Source organism: Phacochoerus africanus, chromosome 15 (assembly GCF_016906955.1).
Source record: "Phacochoerus africanus isolate WHEZ1 chromosome 15, ROS_Pafr_v1, whole genome shotgun sequence".
Lineage (NCBI taxonomy): Eukaryota > Metazoa > Chordata > Mammalia > Artiodactyla > Suidae > Phacochoerus > Phacochoerus africanus.
Genome location: NC_062558.1, coordinates 44,057,381 through 44,078,555, shown reverse-complemented (window position 1 = coordinate 44,078,555; position 21,175 = coordinate 44,057,381). Strand labels below are relative to the sequence as shown.

Sequence of the window (21,175 nt, the reverse complement as noted above, 5' to 3'; positions counted from 1 at the left end):
GGCAGCCTTGGATAGAGTCAGATTTCTGTCATCAAGCTGAATGCAGCTTTGGAAGATGGACGCAGGCATCAGAGGAGACAAAGGAGCAACACTATGACCTCATATTCCAGGAGGGAGGAAGACAAGGAGGAAAAGTCCAAGGAGACAGATGGAAGCCAAGTCACCAGAAACTCTCCCTCCAAAGGCAGGTGACTCTGGAGGGCACCTCACCTGAACAGCTTCTGCCCAGGGCACCACCCAATAAAGAACGCATGGAGAGTGGCAGCAATAACACTCAGAAAATACTGAGCATCACAATCAAGGGTAAAAAGGCCCCTGAGAAACATAAAAAAGAAGATCAACACTTTTGATCGCCTCTCTGAGAGGTGCCCACAGAGCAGGCAGGCTTAGCAAGTGTCTACCAGCTGTAAATTAAAAAAAAAAAAAAGCAAGGGACTCATTTCTACATACATGAGGCTCCTTGAGACAGCCGAAGGTCGGGGAAGTAGCTTGTATTTCAGAGGCAAGAGGAGGTGCAGAGAGAACATGTTGTATTAGCTAGAGATGGGCACACTTCTTTGGGAAGGAAAAACCAAAGACATGGACTCCTGCTCAAGCCAGAAGGTCTTTGGTGGCTGGGGTGGGGAATCAATCCTTCTTTTTCCCTGTCCCATCTTAGAAGTCAAGATGTCTACCTCCTCCCTGGGAGGGGCAAGCCAGTCCCCTAACTGCTGGTTGAATCTCGACCCTTGAAATCTCCAGGAGGCAAATGCCCACCACCTTGGATGCCTTAAAAAGTTAGGTCCTGACCCCCAGTTTGCGTCTCCCAGATTCTCTGCTGTTGCCAAAAATATGGGGAGTGGAGAAACCCTTAGAGGTGTGAGCAAGTCCCTTACCCTTGCTGGTCCAGGGCTGCTTCTGCTGTGACACCACAGGGCTGGATCAAAGGCTCTGTTAGTTCAAGTCCCTCCCAGGGCTGGGATTGGTGGGACTTCACAGTGTTCTGGTCCCCTGACTGCTCAGGATGATGGTGGCCTGGACTAGGGTGGTGGCCGCAGAAAGGTGGAGAGAAGTGTCTGAATTTGAGATACACTGTGGAAGTGGAGTTGAGAGGATGGGTTGGATACATGGGCAAGGAAAGAGGATGCGTCTTGAGAAACCAGGAGAGTGTTGGCTCCACCTCCTGGGATGGGCAGACAGCAGGAGAAGCAGCTGGGTGGTGGCCAGGGTGGGGAGGCACAGAAATAGTTCTGTTTCTGGCCATGCTCAATTTGAGATGCCAATTTGACATAAAAGAGGGTAGCTGGCAGGGAGTTGGATGGATCTGGAGTTCACAGGAGAGGTCAAGGTTGGAGGTACAAATTAGCAGTCAATGGAATAAAGATAAATATTGTTTAAAACCGTGGGACTGGATGAGAAGACATGGACAGAGAAGAGGAACTGGTCCAGGATGTAGCTTGGGACCCCCCAGGGATAAGCGATTGAGCAGAGAAGAGTGATGAAGCAGGGAACGAATAAGAGGGAATTACAGGGTGGACAGTGAGGAGGGAAGGGTGTGGGTGAGTGAAACAAAAAGAAGAGGATATTGGATGCTCAAGTGTGAACTTAGTTTGAACTTTATGGCAGGTTTGTTTGTTTTTTGTTTTTTGTTTTTTGTTTTTTGTTTTTAAGATGAGGGGGAGAGAAAAAACTTGGAAGCCACATTGAGCATCAAGAAAGACATCTCTCGCATCTACAGGTCCTAAAGTACGGGAGGTGGGAGAGAAAGGGCTGCTTTGGTTGGATGGGGCTGCAGGGGAAGAAGCATCCTTAAGGGAGAGTAAAGCTTCGGTTCAGGCGAGATGGTGTAGATAATGCTTTGAGAAGCTGCAAATAGAGGAGCATGTGTGGACTATATAAAATCCCAGGTAACTGCAAATGAAGAAACGGGGAATCTTAAAGTTATGAGACATTATCTACTAAGTCCTGATATCAACTGGAGAAGGGATCAACATTCCCATTTTACAGAGGATAAAAAGGAAGCTCAGAGAGGTTGACTTAAGGTCACAAATTCATCGATGACAGTGCTAGGACTTAAACCCTGGTCCTTTGGACTAGAGAGCCCAGCCTCTTAAAAAAAACACCTACATATATTTACTGTGCCAATACATTAAAAAGCCCCTGTAGCAACAACACTGTCCAAAAGTCATGGAAGAAATTCCTTAACTTGCATCTAAACCCAAAGAAAAAGCAACTGTCTAGAACACTTACCTATATAGTTTATGATGAAACCTTGGCCCTTCCCAAAGATGAGGCCAGCAGGGTCCGAGTGGAACTGGATGGTGAGGTCCGGCGTGGATGAGTACAGCTTCTGGGGGCCGCTGTTTCCAAGGTACTGTCCCAAGATGTGGGGCATGACCTCGTCACCGTCGTAGACGGTGAGGATGTCACTGTTGCTCAGGTTCAAGCTTGAAGGGCAGAGAGAAGAGGAGGGGTCTTGTGAAACAAAGTTACAGGTATTCAACAAGCCTTTGATTTCTTTCTTCAGGCAACCTACTCTTTCTTTTCTTTTTAAAAGTCTTTTTAGGGCCATGCCCATGGCATATGGAAGTTCCCAGGCTAGTGGTTAAATTGGAGCTTCAGCTGCCAGCCTACACCACAGCCACAGCAACACGGGGTCTGAGCCGCATCCATGACCCACACTGCAGCTTGTGGTAATGGTGGATCCTTTAACCCACTGAGCGAGGCCAGGGATTGAACATGCATCCTCATGGATACTAGTCAGATTGTCAACCCATTAAGCCACAACAGGAACTCCAACCCGCTCTTTCTTGAGACATACCATGGGTCAGGCCCCAGGCTAGGAACTGGGGACAAGGTTGGCATAGACTGGAGATGAGAAAAGGACGTGCTGGTCTTTCCTCCAAGCACAGCACACAGATCTGTGGGTGGGCTGGGCTTCTGAAGACTCATTCATGAAGGGTCTTCCCTGCGTGGAGCTCACTGCAGCCAAGTGCTGCACTGTCAGTAGAACTGCCTTCAATACCCTTGTCATGAACAACCTTTTCCCGGGTGAAACTAAGTGCTGGGTCACCTGCTGGGGGCGTGACATGGGTCTTCCATCCCTCTTTGGTACAGAACAAGTTGCTTCCTAATGAAAACTTGCATTATCATATAAGGTGCAACGTTCCTTCCATTTATTAGGCAGCAAATGCCTCAAAATCAACCAGGTCATCTCTTATGTTTAGTGGGTGGGGCAGAGAGTGGGATTGAGGCACCTTATTCATGAAATATGCTTAAACCTGCGATCACTCTTCACAGCATTACACGATGACACATTTTAAAAGACTCAATTGCCAGGGAGTCCCTTGACACCAAATATTTGGACAGTGATGGACAGTTAATAATCTAGAAAGCATTTCAATATGCCACAGAAACATGTGCTGTGTTAGGTGTGCTGATGTAAGGAATGTCAGATAATTCAGCGCTGGCTGAGTCAATCATGGGCAGATAGTAACTCATGCGTCTTTCCTTCTTTTCTCCTTCTCTCCTTCTTTCTTTCTTTCTTCTCTCTCATGCCTTTTTCCTTTGTGTCTCCTCCCTCATATTTTCAGGCACCTACTATGTGCCAGGCACTGTGCTGTGCTCAGAGGACATGAGGTCTGTTTCAACTAGAAAGCCAGGGAGTGTGGTAGGAGTTATAATCAAGGTAAGTGCAGAGAAGGGTGTCTAATGCAGCTTAAGGGCATCATGGAGGCCTCCTTGGAGGAGGTGATGCATGCTTCGGATCCTCAAGAAAGAGTGGGGGACCACAAGGGAGATAAACAGGAAGTAGAGAGAAGGCAGTGGCAGAGGGAGGGAGGGAGAGGGGTCATGGCTTCGGAAGGAATGCGCCTTGTGGTCAGTGTGCCCCTGTTTGGGTATAGACATCGGAGCAGGAACTGGACCATGAAGGGCTTAGAGAGCCAAGTTTAGGTTATTTGGATATCATGCTGCTGGGGATGAAAGACCATAAGGATTTTAAACAGGAGCATCCTGACCGACTGAGCCGTTCCCTGCCAGAGGAGAGGTGTTCCAGGAAATGGCCCTGAGTGAAGTTCCCGGGACTGATACAGAATGATGATAGCATCCACCCCCACCTCCTGCAGCCTCCCCCCTCCCCAGCTTCATCCAATGCCCAAGGGCGGTGTTCACTGCCACCCTGGGAGGGGGGAGAAGATGTAACCACTATTGTTGGTGCTTCAAGTAGTAAGAACAAAACATCAGAAGCCTAAGGCACACTGCTGAAGGTCTGTTCCAGAGGGCAAGGGATATATTTTATTCACCACAGTATCTTCCACAGCGTCTCTCACAATTCCTCATGTCAAGTTGTCCAAAAGGGGGGCTTAGGGAGATTTTAATTGCTCCCAATTAAGCTCCATCAGCTTCTCCTGCATCACCCCAAAACCTCCTCTCCTGACACTGTGCACTTGCTTTGCGCGCATGGCTTCAAGGTGAAGCTCCTAGATGCTGCCTACCCAAGGCCAGCTTCCAGCTAGGTTACAGCCTCTAAACCCCCATGACACTGACATTCTGGAGTTTCCATCTTCTCTTGCCACAGTAGGTGCTCAGTAAATGCTTTGGTATGAAAGAGCCTGCCAGAGAGTCTCTTTGAAAACAGAAATGGGGGGGGGGGTTGATGACAGTTCTTAAACCATGGTAGGGAAGAGCCTCGTAACTCTAAGTACCATGAAAATATCAATGGCTCATGAAAGTGCTGTATTAGGCTGGGGAGAAACATGGTAGATGGCAGATATTTATTCCTTAAGCCGACTTCACAGCCCATCCGTTGGTAACAGTAGGTTCCAGGCAGTGCACAACTTGGCTTTTTTCTACCATTCATTTCAATGATTTCAATGCAATAGAAGGCTCCTGAAGGGTGCAAAGAGCTTTCATTTTAAAACCCTAGAACAACTCTCTGTTCTTTCTAAAATAGGAAGGAACAGTGCATGGGAAAGAACACACAGTCTTAAAAATCAGAAAGCTCTGGTTTGATTCTTATTTTGACACGTTCATGGAGGGTATGTGCTTTTTCTGAAGTACCCTATCTGTGAATTGGGCTTAATTATTTACAGACTATGTCATGGGTTTTCAGAGTGAGGTGAGGCATGCAGAAGACTGGGGATCAGATTCCAGGTTTGCAGATAGTACCTGAGCCAGTCTGGCCAAGTCATTTGAATGTTATGTCATGTTTTAATGTCATTATGGGTATCATCCTCATCTCCATGCCCATCACCACCATCACCACCATCCTCATCCTCATCATCACAATCATCATCATCACCATCAACACCATCCCCATCCTCACCGTCATCTCCATCCCCAACGTCCCCATCATCATCCATGTCCTCATCATCCTCATCTCCATGCCCATCACCACCATCCTCATCCTCACCATCATCCCTAACCCCACCATCATCATTATCACCAATACCCCATCCCCAAACCCATCCCATCACCCCAGCACTGCCACCGTCATCAGTTTCTTTCTGGATTGCCATTTACACCAAATGACATCAGATGATTTATGTCAGTGATTCTCAACTAGAGGTGGTTTTGCGCCTTGGAGACATTTGGCAATGTCTAGAGACACAGTTGTCTAGCCCAACTAGGGGGGCTGCCAATGGTGAGGAGATGTCAGGGGAACTGTTAAACATTTTACAGTGTATGAGATAGCCTCCCCCTACAACAAAAAAAAAATTTGGATCATAATTATCTGGTCCAAAATGTCAATAGTGCTAAGGCTGAGAAACCCTTACTTAATGTCAATGAATTTTGTAGAGTGTGCAACAAAACGATTAAATGTACCTTCTCCTGTTGTCCTGGAATTTCAGACAAAGTCCCCTAAGCTAAGACTAAGCCAACACTGAGTATTCCTACTTTCTAAATGGATATACATGGCCACTGATTAAGATTGGGTTCTCCAGAATCAGAGCTTGAGCAAGGATGTGAGTGTCTTTTGGGTCTGGCTTATCTGGTAGGTCATCCCAGGCAGCATTAGGGAAGTGACACAGGAGGAAGGGAAGGAGTCAAATGCGTGGTGCATCAATGGTCCAGTTCCACTGTGGGCATTAGGCTCCATCTGCAGGAACTATGAGACAGGGTACAGAACACACCTTGAGGGGAAAGGGAGCTGGGGTATTTGTCCTCCAACTCCCATCCCTCATTGGGTGAGAGCTGCAACTTTAGCCCTTCTGACTTGCATGCCTGGTGTCAGAGAAGGCCTTTAGGAAAAGAGCGCTGCAGTCTGGAGCCATGGTAGGTACATAGTGGCAAGTGCTGTAGGGCTTGGATATGACACCAGTGGTATCTGTGGTCACCATCTATGCAGCTCTTCCAATCTGAGCCCTTCCCCCACCTCTAGCTTACAGAGTGCAAAGAATTCATTGGGCCATCAAAGAGGCTTGAAGGAATGACTGCCTGAAGGGGCAGGTCACCGAGGGAGGGGAACCATGGGGAAGGGCGGTGTATCATTCTAATCAGTGAAGAGGGCTTCAAAGAAACTCTTGGTAGCTTGGCAGGTGTTTTTCTGGGGGGTGGGATGTGAAACAGTGACTACATTTGATGCTCACCAGGAAGAGTAATGATTAAAATTGGCCTGCAGCTGCCTGCCTATCTGGGTGCAGAGCGAAGAGAGCAAGGGGGGTACTGATGAGTGAGTATGCTCATCCCTGATGAGAATGGGGATGTTCCGAGGTCTAGATGTGAACCCTGATGAAGGCAGCCACCGTCCATCTCCTTAAAAGTGTTCCCACTCTGAACTGGAGATGGGACCCAGCCAAGGGGAAGGTCAAGAGCAGCCAGGCTTGGCACACTCTGCCCACATCAAGTATGCCCCAAGAGAGAGGACCTCATGGATTTTCGACACCTTCCATAACGTAACAGTGCAGTCACATCAGGTTGTCCTATGAGAAAAAAGCAGCCCACAAGGCCCTTTCTCATTATGGAATTCCCAGCCTGAGAAGCACTGCTGAGGGAGGGGTGAGGTTTTAAAATGGATAAAGTTTTCAGCTGTATGATTATCAGATTGAACTGCACTTGTTACAAAGAGAAGATCCATGAAAACGAAGCTTTCACCCCAAGAAGCCAAAAATGGAGGTGGTTCGTGAAGGGGAGGTGAGGGAAAGAATAAAGTTACTCTCTGCTGTGGCCTTCTGGATCCTTTTTTTTTTTTTTTTTTTTTTTGAGAGACTGGTTCCAGTGATATATACAAAGGCTTGTAGTTAATTTTCTCCCCAATCCAAAGACAAGCCTGCGTTGTGGCTGGCCCACCCCGCTGTGTGTAATACACCATTACACCAAGGGCAGCCCGGGTCCCTGCTGCTGGGCCATCCTCAGCACTGAGAGGAAAATGCAGAGACTTAATGGCCCAGAGATTGGCCCTGGGGCAGAGCATGGCTTTCTGCTGAGGACAGAAGAGAGACGTCAGCCAAATACAACCTGTGGAGGTGCCAAGAAATCAGGATGGTGGTTTGACTCCAGAACAAACAGGAGATGGGGAGGTGCCAGCGAGTGAGGGGCTTTGATGAAACTGGAATTGGGTGTAGGAGGTCCTCTGGAGGGAGAATTCTTCGGGAAGACAGAGCTCCCCAAAGCCAGCCCCTGCCTGCGCCAGCCCTTCTTGGATGCCGTAGGGAAAGGCTTTCCTTGGGCACAGAAGACCCCAGCCTGTGTCTCCTTCTAGGTAACAAGCTGCCCCTTTTCCCTCTGTCTATACTACTGGCTCTTCTCTATCTTTCCTCTGGACTGTTGGCAGCACATCATGGCCCACTGACTCCATCCTTCTCTGGCCTCAATCCCTCTTCCATCAGGTGAATCCTTCTAAAACACAAACCCAGACTCTCCCCTCAACAGATCTAGAGACGAGCAAACATGGTGGTCTGTCCATATGATGGAATATTATTCAGTCATGAACAGGCATGAAGTACCGACACAGGCTACCACATGGATGAACCTTACAGACTTTACCTGAGTGAAAAAAACCCACTCACAAAAGGCCACATATTGTATGATTCCACATCTAAGAAACATCCAAACAAGTAAATCCACAGAGACAGAATGCAACTTGATGATTGCCAAGGGCCAGGGAGCTGCAAGGGGAGGAGTGGAGAGCAATTGGCTAATAGATATGGGTCTGTTTTGGGGATGATGCAAATATTTTGGAAATAGTTATGGGGGGATGTTGCACAACATTATGAATGTACTAAATACCACTGAATTGTGTATGATAAAATGGTGTATGTTATGTGAATTTCACTTCCATGAAAAAAAAAAGACTCCAGTTCCTCTTAAAGTGCAAGCTTTTGATCCCAATGGTAAGGCTCTGTGCATCTGTTTTTTTTGCTCCCTCCCCTCCCCACAGCCTCACCTCTCCAACCAATGTTCCAACCCAAATATTTCACACTCCAGCCAGACTGAATTACTTGCCAATGTTGCCAAAGAATTGCACACATCTGGGACTTTCTACATGCTGTTCCCTGGGCCCTGAATCCTTCCTTAGCCTCCCCGCTCTAGACCTGGGTAACCCCTTACCCCCCATCTTTTAGTCTCATTCTCCAGAGATGGATTCACTCACATGTGGAGTACCCACCACCCCCTAGTGTCTGGGCTGGGAGCCCCTCTGCTCACTCCTATGAGCTCAGCACTCGCACCCCAATGGTCTGGGTCTGTCTGGGCAGGGTGGGGGGAGACTGGAGGCTCGCTGAGCAGCCAGCCTGCTCATGACTGTGTCCCCAGGTCTCGGCAGGGTGCTGAGTGTGCGCTGGGGGACTCAGCACCAGCCCTGGGTGGATAACTGCCTCTCAGGCTCAGCTCCCACCCAAGGTGGCTGGTGGTTCTGATCCCATCTCTGCCTGGGACTCCGACCCCCAAATGGACTCTCACCTGTGCCAGCTCTGGGGACTGGACTCCTCTGGTCTCAGCTGCTCTTAGCACTTGCTCCAGGGGTTAATTTGAAAGCCCGAAATGATGGGAGCTGCCCTATGTGATATTAGCCCCACCTGCCTCCTGGACACTTCTTGTCTGTGCCCTCCATTCTTCTTAGATATGCAGGTCACCAGAATCAAGCCTGATACCACGATGCCCCTACATACCTGATGGGTCACTCCAATGCCAACCCATGACCTTGACCAGCTGGGTTCTAGCTTCCTCCCCTCCCCCATCTTGGTCCTGCTCCAGGAACATCCTGAGCCCTGTCTGGTGGCTGACCGGCCATTTGCACAGCAGCATTGGTTCTACTTCCAGCATCCTCTTTCAACCTTCCGCCCCCCACTGTGTCAGGGCCATAAAAATGCTGGTCCCATGCTGCTTTGGGAGAAAAGATCTCCCAAAGTCTCATTTAGCTTTCAAATAACACTGCCTACTGAATATTAACAACCCCACAACAATCCTATAAACCAAGACATTCTGCTACTCCCATGTTACAGGTAAGGAAACTGAGGCTCAGCCAGGAGAAGATACCTGCCTAACGTTAGGGAGGAATCAGACTCAGGACTTAAACCTAAGTCTGTCTGAGCCAAAGCCTGAAATATGAGCCACTATTTCATACGATGTCCCATGAAGTCACCCAGACGTGTCTCCAAAAAGTGTGTCCAGGTTCAGTTTTATTTCAGAAAATGTGAATTAAAAATTACAAATAAAATCCGTAGGATGAGGAAGCCCTGTTTCATTGCCCTGCCCCCTCCCCAACCTGACATGGCTTATGATGTCATTGCTAGAGTTCATTTGATTAGAATCATGATTTCCAAGTTTTTTTTCCTCCAAAGATATTTCTTCTCTCTATAGACTCTCTGTTGTAAATAATATTTTGTCTCCTAAACATTTTGCATTTCTTGGTAACAAATTTCATTCATTTTGTTGCTGTTATCCATCCTGGTATATCCATCCTGTATGTGATAAAATCTGTGTAAAACTGTAAAATTGGTTACTTAGTCTGGGTGGCTTTATTTTAGTGGAATGAGATTTCTATTATGGTTTTCTAAGTATTTAAGAAGAGTCTGGGGGGAGTTCCCATTGTGGCTCAGTGGGTTACAAACCCGAGTAGTATCCATGGGGATGCAGGTCCTGTCCCCGGCCTTGCTCAGTGGGTTAAGGATCTGGCATTGCCATGAGCTGTGGTGTAGGTCACAGACGTGGCTCAGATCTGGCGTTGCTGCAGCTGTGGCGTAGACCAGCAGCTACAGCTCCAATTCGACCCTGAGCCTGGGAATTTCCATACGCTGTGGTGCAGCCCTAAAAAAAGAATCCCCCCCCCAAAAAAAGAGTCTGGGAAGGATGCATAAGAAACTGGTACAGTGTTTGCCTCGAGGAAGGGGGTTGTTTGCTGGGAAAGGATGGAAAACTTGACTTTCACAGTAGACCCTGTTGTACCTTTGGATTTTGAATCATGTGACTGTATTACCTTTTCAAAATAGATAAAAAACAGCCCTAGGGACCCTCATTATGGCTTTCACTAGGGTCTAGAGAGCCAAAGAGGTGAGGCTGGAATACAAATTTGAATCTGACACACATCAGCAAATCCTTCTCTGGTAAAGTAATTTTTCTTTTGGTCAGCAGAGGGCAATGTACATCAAAGCAAGGTACAGGCTGCTTTTCCCCTGCAGGCCCCCCCCCCCACCCCCCGCCGATCCTTACCCCAACCAACCCGGACCTTGGATGTGGAGAGAGGGAGAGAGGTGAGTTTTGAAGTTGTTGAGCTGAGGTTAATATTCTACAGAAGGCATAGAAAGAAATGGCGTCAGCTACCTTGCTTTTCTCTATTCCTTTCCAAACAAACATCTGACCCTTGCTTAGAAATCTTGCCTTTAAAAGTCCTTCTGGAGTACCCTTCACAAGACAATTTTGTTGGGTAGACAAACATTTGAAAACGTCTAATGGCTACACAGTTATTTAAATGTGAATTAGAAAAATATATAAATGTGTGGTTTGCACATCAAACTTCTAATTTCATGGACATTATTTTGCTTAGAGTTAGCCAAGTGAAAAAGGCAGGCCAATTTAGATGCAGTTTAAGTGGGAAAATAAAAAGCAGCTGGTAAATAGAATTGGACTGTGGAAATAGTGAAAAATAGCCCACAGAAAAAAATCTCAGTTTCTCAGCCTTCTGGGACTTCAGTGAGGTCCACAGGTGGCCCCCGGCTCACCTCTGCTGCCTCAAACATCTCTGGATATACCAGGCCCTCTGTAGCCCCTAGACCTGCCTTAGCCAGGCTGGTCCCCTATAATCTGGAATGCCTCTCGTCTCCTCTCTGCCTGACAGCATTTTATAGGTTCTTCTGTGCTCCCTATACTTCTACAGCTATATAATAACGAGCCAAGGCTTTCAGAAGGCTTCCTCAGTGCCAGGAGCTGTTGTGAGCAATTTACACGCACCATTTCATTTCATCCTCAGATGAACCTGCTAAGCACGTCTCATCTCACCCATTTCACAGAGAAGCAAACCAAGGCACCCGGAGCTGAAGAACCATGCTGAAGCTCAAACCTGGTCATAGAGGAGAGCGAGTCCACGCCTATGTAGGAGGAAGGCAAAATCCGTAGCAATGAACCACGGAACTCGACTGGCCCATGTCAGCTTCCATGCAGGGCAGCACGCTTACTGAAGGCACCTGTTCTTTAACCACTTTCCACTCACAACCTCATCATCCCTGGAGGCCAGCTTAAAGCTTGGCACAGGTGAAATAAATGTCATTTCCATGGATGAATTATAGTGAATGTATCTCTATTTTTTCCAGATGAGCAAACTGAGGCTCAGAGGGATTAAATGACTTTCCCAAAAAAGCACCATCTTGCAAGAATGGCAGGACCTACACGGGATGGTGGAGATGGTGAGGAAATGTACCGTAGGGTTTAAATAAGGGAAAAAAGAGAAGCAGAATGCATAAATGCAGTTGTAAGTGCAATAAAAATCCTATAAAATACTCACATTTCTCCTGAAGGCCTTAAAAATAGACCTGTATTTTAGACCTGTATTGGAATGCCTTTGTAGCCATTTTCCCATCCCATACTCTCGACTACATGGTGAGGTGGTCCGAGAAAATGCCACTAATCCCATTTCACGGAGGAGTAAACTGAGCCCAGAAGGCCCAGATCCCAAGGCCTCTGCTCCTTCATGAAGCCGCATGGCCAGCTCCAGGTGCTCCTCGGCACCGTGGAATTGCTGAGGGACCTTTTGGCCCAGTGCTAATTTGGTTTCAATTTAACTCAATCAAATGGCAGTCAGGACAAGAAACCATGTCACCTCCAGGGAGGACAGAAAAAAACCAATCTCTTCGGCTCCCTAAAAGAACCCATTAAGGCATAAAAAAAGGACAGTTTTCTCATTTCCTTCGTCGTCCTTCTCTCTTTTCTTCCTCCCTCCTCTACCAGCTCCTTGCCCAGCGCTCATCTGTGTCCAGCTTACACCCAGTCCAGGCTGCCCATGAGACTCTCTGGGGAGCTTAAGTCCCCCCATATGATGTCCAGGCTGCAGCCCGGTGCAATCAGACTCTCAGCATTTCTGGGGGTGGGTCCTGGGCATCAGTGTCACTGAAATTCCCCAGGAGGTGGTGCCAGCTGCAGGACTTTGCCCTAGACGAGACCCAGTCTCCTTTCTTTTCTCCTTTTCCTCTACTTTTCTCTCCACCCCACCCCCCGCCCCCAACCAGTTCTCCTCTTATCCCCAAAGAGAAAGAGGAGAAGGAGAGCCATCCCTGGACATGCCTTTCCTCTGGGACCACCCCATGGGCCCAGCTGCCACGATCCCTAGACTGGGCCATCTCAGAATATGGTGGGCAAAGCTTCAGCAAGGCCAAGAACAAGACCATTTCACACCCAGCATGGCAAACCCAACAGCTCCTGGCTGCTTTGCCAGGGAAGTGGAGAGAAATCTGTCCCCAGCCACCCTCTCCATCTTGAGAGGTCATGCTCAGAGAAAGAACTCAGGGTTCAGACCTTATGTATGCTGGTTTCTAGCTAGGTGACCTTGAGAAAGCAGCTTAACCTCTCTGATCCTCGGTGTCCTCAGCTAAAAAGTGGGGATAATTTAGATGAGAGCTGCAAATGACATGTAGGTGCCAGGAATCTAAAGAACAGAGCATCTTATCTTTGAGAAAATAGTTACAATGTACAACATAGCCTGCTAAGGGGAGAGTGGGTGTGGAGTTGAGAGACCTCACTGGAAGGCACCCCCTCTGCCCATTCTCTGCTCTGTGACTGTGGACAAGTCACTTGCCCAGCCTGGGCCTCAGTTTCCCCAGATGAAAATCTCAGAATCCGCAAATTGTAAAAAAAGCTAACAGTGGCTGTGGCTTCCTTCTGCTTTATGCTTTCCTTCCGCTCAGAAGCCCAGACCCCAAACCCTCATTCGACAGCAGATTAAGGCATGGATATGGGAATTCTGGAACTCGGACACAGGCTGATGGAGCTGGGGGGTCCAGACCTAAGGGTCTGGGGCCCTTCCCTGACTTTCCTGTGGGGAGAGGTGTCCACATATCTCCCTCTTTCTGGAAGTGTGTTTTCCCAAACTTAGACAATCAGTGGGTGGGACCAGAGGCCTTCATCATCTTAGGACCTCTAGGTTGGGGTCAAAGAGCTGAACTAGAGAGAGTAAAATTTTTTTTTTTTTTGTCTTTTTGCCTTTTCTAGGGCCGCTCCAGCGGCATATGGAGATTCCCAGGCTAGGGGTCTAATTGGAGGTGTAGCCACCAGCCTACACCAGAGCCACAGCAACGTGGGATCCTTAACCCACTGAGCAAGGCCAGGGACTGAACCTGCAACCTCATGGTTCCTAGTCAGATTCGTTAACCACTGTGCCACGATGGGAACTCCGAGAGTAAAATTAAGCATAATTAAATTAGTGCTCAATTAAGGGTGGATGGGGGTTTGTTATGTGTATGTGTGATGTGCCTGGTGTGTATGCGGAGTGTGATGTGTGTGGTGTGTGTATAGTGTGTGTGTGTTGTGCATGGGGTGTGGGATGTGTGTGGATGGTGTGGTGTGTATATGGTATGTGTGTGACATGAGCGGTATTTATGTGTGTGTGACGTGTGATGTGTATGGTGCGCAGTGTGTGATCTGTGTGTGTGCCTGAGCATGCATGTGCACATGCCCACGTACACACATGCAGAAGGAGGTGGGCCCAGGACTCTGCATTCCTGGAGGAAGATGTTCCTGAACTGTCGCCAGCAGGAGCTGCCAGCTGCCGGCTGTGTGTTTCATGTCACTCTGAATCCCCATCATGACGTGCACCCTGAAGGCATCACCTTGCACAGCCTGGTGTGGCTTGTCTGAGTTGCCAAGATGCTCCCTGTGCAACCCAGCGCGGGCTCTGCACATGACCTGTACTTCAGGAAAACATGAACTTTCTTGAACCTGGAGGCCTCACCCGAGCTCTCCCCAGAGGGAGGCGTGCAGTGGGCAGGCAGGGCTCCCCGGGGCCAGCTCAGGATCATGGTCACGGCCACGGCCTCCACCCCACCTGGCCACCTAATTCCTCCCTCCACCTTCTGCCTCTGGCCAGGTGCACTGCCTACACCACAGGTCTGACATGCCACTGGCCCGTTCAGAATCTCAAGGGAGGCTGGCTGCCATCAGGATGATGTGGTTCCACTGTGTGAGGCAGGGCTGGGAGGTGATGGGGAAGGTGGGCACAGTGTCAGCCAGCCAGGTCTGAAGCCTGGCACCCCCATGTCCATAGGCAGCCATTGAGCCACCCAAGCATTCGTGTCCTCAGCTGTGACACAGGAACATCACTGTGTAAGCTCATTGGCTGTTGAGAGAATTACATACATTGACAGAAGTGAGGCATGCAGAAGAGAGCCATGACTAATTGTGATTTCTGGCCTCAGATGACCTTGTACAGGGCCAGCTGCTTGGCAGACCCCCAGTGAGCATTTGCCAAAGAGTAAGGGCCGGGGCCACTGGATATCAGGGGCACGTGAGATACGCAGCCACGGCTCCCAAGAGGTCAGATCTAACTGCATCTGAATGCCTTGGGCTCCTGGGAGTGCATGAGCCAGGCAGTGTCCCAGCTCGAGACGAGGGGCAGTCCCCCTCTCCCGACTGCAGACATGGAGGCTGGGAAGAGCCTGGCCTGGCTGAAGGGCAGAAAACAGGAGCAATCTGGGGGATACCTGCCCTAGAGCTTGTGTTTCCAACTGACCATGAAAATCCCTTGCAAATTGGGAAGTGTGTGTGCATGTGTGTGTGTGTGTATGTGTGTACAATGCAGCTCAGTCTGTGCACATGTCACAGGTCATGGAAGGAATTCATCATCATTGTCATAGCTGCAAATTAAATGTGTGCACTGATTAGGTCCTTGACACATGTTCCATCCTCTCAGGAGCTTGACGAGGTAGGTACCACATTATTCTCCTCCCTTTGAAGACAGGAAATAGGTTCAGAGCAGTGAAGTGCCTTATTGAAGGTCACAAAGCCAATAAGTAGAAAAGTTGGGACCAGAACTCAAGTATACTAGCACAGGCAAAGGCCTTTTCTTCTTCCTGGAAAAACTCAGGATCTGTCTGTCATGCTTCCCACATGTTGGAAGCACCAGGTAGAGAAGAAAACATTTTCTGAGGCTTCTTTATGCCAGGCACCAAGCCCTGGGTAGAAATCCTGTCTCTTTCACTTTCTAGCTGTGGGATAGGAGGCAAATGACTTCCCCTCTCTGAGCCTCTGTTTCCTCATCTGTAAAATGGGGATGATGATGGCCACCTGCTAGGGTCAGCTGTGCAGAGGTGCTCTGGACTGGGACTAGGAGACTTGAGTTCTGACCCTGACTCTTCACTGGCAGTAGTAGCTTGAATGCAAAAAGGATTTCAAGGCTTTTCCCCCTCTGTGTACATATCCTTGGTAGTGAAGCTTCCAAGCATCTGCCCTCAAGAGCAGGACTCTGTTTCTCTACTCCTTGAACCTGGTCAGACCTTGCTGTGTGACTCACCATAGAGCATGGCAGATGATGCCCAGCCAGTTCATAGTCTAGGCTCCTCAAGAGGCCTTAAATATGTCTGCCCATGATCTTGCAACCCTGGCCAGTTGCCATGGGAAGCAGCCAGAGCTGGCTGTTGGAGGACAAGAGATACATGGAGTAGAGGTGAACCACCCCAGGCTAGGCCTGCCTAGACCAGCTGACTGACAGCCAACCCACCCTAAACATGTTAAGAAAGGCCAGCCATAATCCACAGAACCGCACACCCAACCCACAGCTGCCCACAGACACAGGCCTGGGCCAGCTGAGCCCAGAAGAACCACCCTGCTGACCTCTAGACACATGAGAAATGAAACTAGCTTGCTGTTTTATGCTTTTGTGTTTGGGGTACTTTGTTACGCAGCAGTAGCTGACTGATAGAGTGGTCTTGGGACAATCTTTTCCCATCTCCAGGCCACAGTTTTCTCACCTGCAACAGGTTGGAATTTGGACTCTATGAACCGTGCTCTTCCTACTCAGATTCCATAGAACTTTTGGCTCTGGGGAAACCCCAGCTACATCCACTAATGGAATGGAAGGCTTTCATTTCTATTGCGGCCATTTCTCTTGTGATTTCTGCTGGTATCTGGAAATCAGTGCTGCTGGAGCCAGTGCTGCCTTCAACTCTTAACTCTCCCTTCTCGCCTGGCTCTCAAGCTGAGTTCTTACTGCCCAGAGCAGTTATATCTCTGCTTGATGGAAGGAAGTGCCTCTGGTCAAGGCACTTAATTTTTAGGGCTTGGAATTAACTTAGCACAGAACAGATTGGCAGCAGTTGAAGAGAAATATTCCATGGCTATCAATCATATGGTTACTCGGGTTTGTTATTAGGTCCTTTAATTCCTGGTTAGAGGACAGTGCTGGGGCCCATAAACAGGGAGGGATTTGGGTCTGTGCCCCATAGTGGAGCCAAGAAAGGCAATCTGGAGCTTGGATGAAACTTTGTTCTTCCAGAAACATATGCATATTTGCAGTAGGTGTCCAGAAAACGGGAAGAGGCCTCAATTTCTCCTTCTGTAAGATGGGGCAAGGGACTTCTCCTTGTGAAGCATCTCACTACCAGTTATGGTGTGGTTATAACACTGGGTTTGGTCCCAGAGACCTAGGTTCAAGTCCTGACTTGGCTTCCTTTCAGCTGTGTGACCTGGGGCAAGTGACTCCCCCTCTCTGAGCCTCAGTCTCCCCATCTGTAAAATGGGGGTAAATCACAATGTTATCACCTAGGTTTCTTAGGGAGCATTAAATGACTTACTTAACATGGAGAAAGTACTTAGTGGCTGGCATAGAGTAAGCACTCAGTGATTGTTAGACATTGATTTTGACCATGATGATGACGATGATGAATGATGACATCATCATCTATGAAATCATTCATGCCAAGTGTTTAGCCTAAAATCTAGCCTGTAGCAGGGGTGATTATTTGTCTATTTTGTGCCAGAAACCTTGCCAAGAACTTGATAGGTTGTTTAATTAATGTATACACTCACCATCTCTCTCTCTCTTTTATTCTACAGATATTTATTGAGCACTTACTATATGCCAGGCCCTAGGGATAAAGAAAATGAAATGTCCCATTATGAGGCAGGGGTCACTACCTTTGGTCACCTGCTTGAGGCTGCAGAGCCAGGGAGCAGCAGAGGCAGGCTTTAAAGACAACTCTTTTTGATCTCACCCCTGTGCTCAGCTCTTGCAGCCACACTCAGGTGGTCTGACTGGTCCTAACTCTGACTTGCTGTGTGATGCCAGGCAAGTTACCTCTCCTCTCTGGGCCCCTGCCAGCACATCCATTCTAAGATGTCTTCTCCAACAATTCCTTATTTTTTTTCCCCTCCTTTCTGTTTTTTAAATTGTGAGACAGCAAGAGTGAGAGAGAAGAGAGATTTAAGAAATCCTTAAGGATTTAAAAGGTTCATACTTGGTTGTGATTGAGGGTAAGAGGCAATTTCCTGGTGGAGCTGGGAGGTAAGTGGTGGCTTAGGGACTAGGCATTTGGGGTGTGAAGAAGGTTTAACCTGGGGGCTCCTGACTTATTTCAAGATTATGCAACCACTGCTTCTTACCTGCAATAATAACAGTGCCAGGCAGATGGTTCTAATTGAGGCTGCAATTCAGGACACCCGCTGGGTGTCTACTGGTCACTTAAGCCACTGCAAGTCCTTTGCTCACAAGGGCCCTCGGAGAATGCCCTTCCCCCATTACAGTTTGACCCAGTGACACTCTTCAAAATCCTGCTTGGATGTCACCCTCTCTGTGACACTTTTAGAACCTGCAGAGATAAACCCAGTGCCCCACTATCCCCCCGGCCACAGCACTCAGCCTGCATCTCGCCAGGTTGTCTGTTTATGGCCCTACTTCCCTCCCTGATCTTGGAGTTGCCAGAGGCCTGGGAGTCTCCTTGCCTTATCATTGAGACGCAGAGCTGGGCCCCCCAAAGGCTGTTCAAGTCCATGAAAGCGGAGGCTATGGTCTGTGCACAAACCCTAACTCTGTCCTTCATTAGCTGTGTGGCCAGAGGAAGCTGCTTCACCTCTCTGGGCTGTCATTTACAAATCCATAGAGTGGTGATGATAACGGCTGCCTCACGAGGATTCCTGGCCATTGTCGTTTTCATTTATGAAGTGCCAACTACGTGCCAGACCCCACATGATATGCTTTGCATATGTTATCTCTAAATTTGGGTAATTACGCCCCTATAATTATCACTACTCACATTAGCTCTAATCCATCTAATTATTATCTCTATGTAATAATGTTCATGTTCATTATTGCTCACAGATATAAACCATGCAGCTCAGGGTTTAGCTCACAGTAGGTTCTTCATAAAGGAATACTAATTAGAATTGTTATCCTAATGCCCACGGCATCAAAAGACGTGCCCAGCGGATAAAGGGGAGAAAGTTCTCCTCTCATCAGGCACATGTGCCATGGTCTCATGGCTTAGCGAACACTGCCCAGCACCTACTGTGGGCCACCTACCCACCTCAGTCCATGGTGCCAACTCCTCCCCCCTCGCTGATGTGATAAATAACAATTGCAAACATTTAGGCCACGTGAGGGACCCCAAGGACGAAATTATTTTTACTATTAAACCCAAATTGGTTTACTAAAACTGTCAGCGGAAACCAAGCAAGATAAATTAAACCCAGCAGCTCCTGGGCCTCACGTATTCCTCGCTGGTGAGATGCTATTTTCATTCCCTCTGTGGGAGGAAAGGGGTGCCAAGTCCAGATGCCACTCTGCCAAACGTGTGCCCAAGTTTGCTGGAGAGAGAATCTTGGGCTGGTGGCCTGAGGGCTCAGCTTCCTTCCACAAAGCTTTAGTCCCATTAACTGCTCAAAACTCTTCACCTGCTACCCAGTCTGGGCAAGTCCAGGCTCCCTCATGTGGCCTCCGGGGCTCTGCCCGACTCCCTGCCTCCTCACGGATACAGCGACTCTTGCATCTCTGAGCTCCTCTGACATGCAGGGCTTCCTCCAGCTCCGCTTGCAGATTGATGAAGACCCCAGACCCTGGAGACATCACGAGCAGGGTTCAAATCTCTGCAGTTCCCAGCTGTGTGATCTGAGTCACTCTTCTACCTCTATGGCCTCTGTTTACCCATCAGTAAAATGGGGATAATCTGAGGGCCCACTGCCTGTGCCTGCAGTGAAGGTGCCTGGGATGTGAATTTTCAGGATGCACGAAGTACTCCGCATATATTCCATGTTATGGACAAATAAGAAAACAGTTGTATTTTCCTGCTTCTGGACCTTAGTACATGCTGTTCCTTTTGGCTGAAACACTGTTCTTTCCATCATTACCCATTTTCCATCTGTACCCCAGTCTCAGCTAAGCATACACCAGGGCTTCTCTACTTCCGCACTATGGACATTGTGGGTCGGCTAATTCTTTGCGGAGGGGGCTGTGCTGTGCATTGCAGGATGGCCAGCAGCACCCTTGGGCTCTTTCCACTAGAAGCCAGTAGCACCCATGCCCCCAGCTGTGACAACAGGAAATGCCTTCAGACATTGCTAAGTGTCCAGACATTGCAAAATTGCCCCTGGTTGAGAAGTGCTCACTTAGAAAGGTTACTTTCTCAGGAAAGCTTTTCCTTCCTGTCCCTCTAGTTTAGATAAGGGTGTTAGGGACATTTCAGCGGAGGCGCTATAGGAGCTGAGACCTGCAGGGAGCTAGTGGGTGAGCTATGCAGATATTCAGGGCTGAGCATCTTGGGGCGGGGTGGAGGGGGGGTGTCAGGAGACAGAGAGAGCCAGTGCAAAAGCCCTGAGGCATGTTTACAGAACAGCAAGGAGGCCAGTGTGGCCAAAAGGAAAGAGCCAGGAGGAGAATGGAAAGAAGGGCAGCAGGAGCGGTAACCTGGGCCAGATCAGACAAGGCTTTTGTAAGAGCTTTGGCTTTAACCCTGAATAGAATGAGGAACTGAACAGAATGAACAACATTAGGTTTGGAGCATGATGTGATCACTCAGGGTACTGGGTTAAAAACAGCCCCCCCTGGGGGCAAAACAGGAGCAGGGAGATTGGTGAGGACAAGACAGTGGCAGTTTAGACCACTGTGGTGGCAGTGGGGGTGTGAGAGGTGCCTGCACTCTGGGCAGATTTTGCCTCTTGTGTAGAACCAACAGGATGCATACTGAGGACTTGGGGACAGGGGGTAGGAGAAAGGGAAGTGAGCTGGTTGTTAAATGTCTAGGCATTTGGTGAGCCTGTTGGCATTGTGCTGGTTGCTTGATATTGGCCACAGCAGGAGTATCTGCATGGAAATTGGCAAAGGCTGCAAAACCGGGTGCTGCTCCCCATCCCACTTGCTAAGAAAAGCCACTGCTGAACCTTGATCAGCACCTAACTGCTCTGGAACAACTCCACATCTTTTGGGTCTGAGCAGCTGGCAGGATGGATGACTCTTTACCAAGATGGGGAAGATTTGCAGAAAGGTTTGGAAAAGGAGACTCAAGCGTTCAACTTTGGGGACACTTCATTGATGTCACTTAGACATCCAAGTAAGAGGTAAGAAATCAGATGGCTATAAGTTGAATATAATAGCTCTCCCTTCCTCCTAGGATGACTCTAAGGGGCAAATTAATTAACGTTTGGAAAGAACCTTGCAAACATGAAGTACTCAATGATGCAAATGGCTTTCTTCATCACCTTCATGAGAAAGTATCCTCAAGTCTGAATCTAGGATCCAGTAGATGCTTTTCTGGAGGGGGGGGCACTTTAAAAAATTGGATTTAAA

General features: G+C 48.5%; 1 protein-coding gene across 1 annotated transcript in view; it reads right to left on the bottom strand.

Moving 5' to 3' along the window:
• The window catches only part of SEZ6L (seizure related 6 homolog like), a 194,617-nt gene that overhangs the window by 35,582 nt on the left and 137,860 nt on the right, over positions 1-21,175 (bottom strand). The window contains exon 10 of the mRNA XM_047762107.1: positions 2,230-2,426. Within this exon, the coding sequence (XP_047618063.1) occupies positions 2,230-2,426 (197 nt within the window). The remainder of the gene's footprint in view (positions 1-2,229; positions 2,427-21,175) is intronic.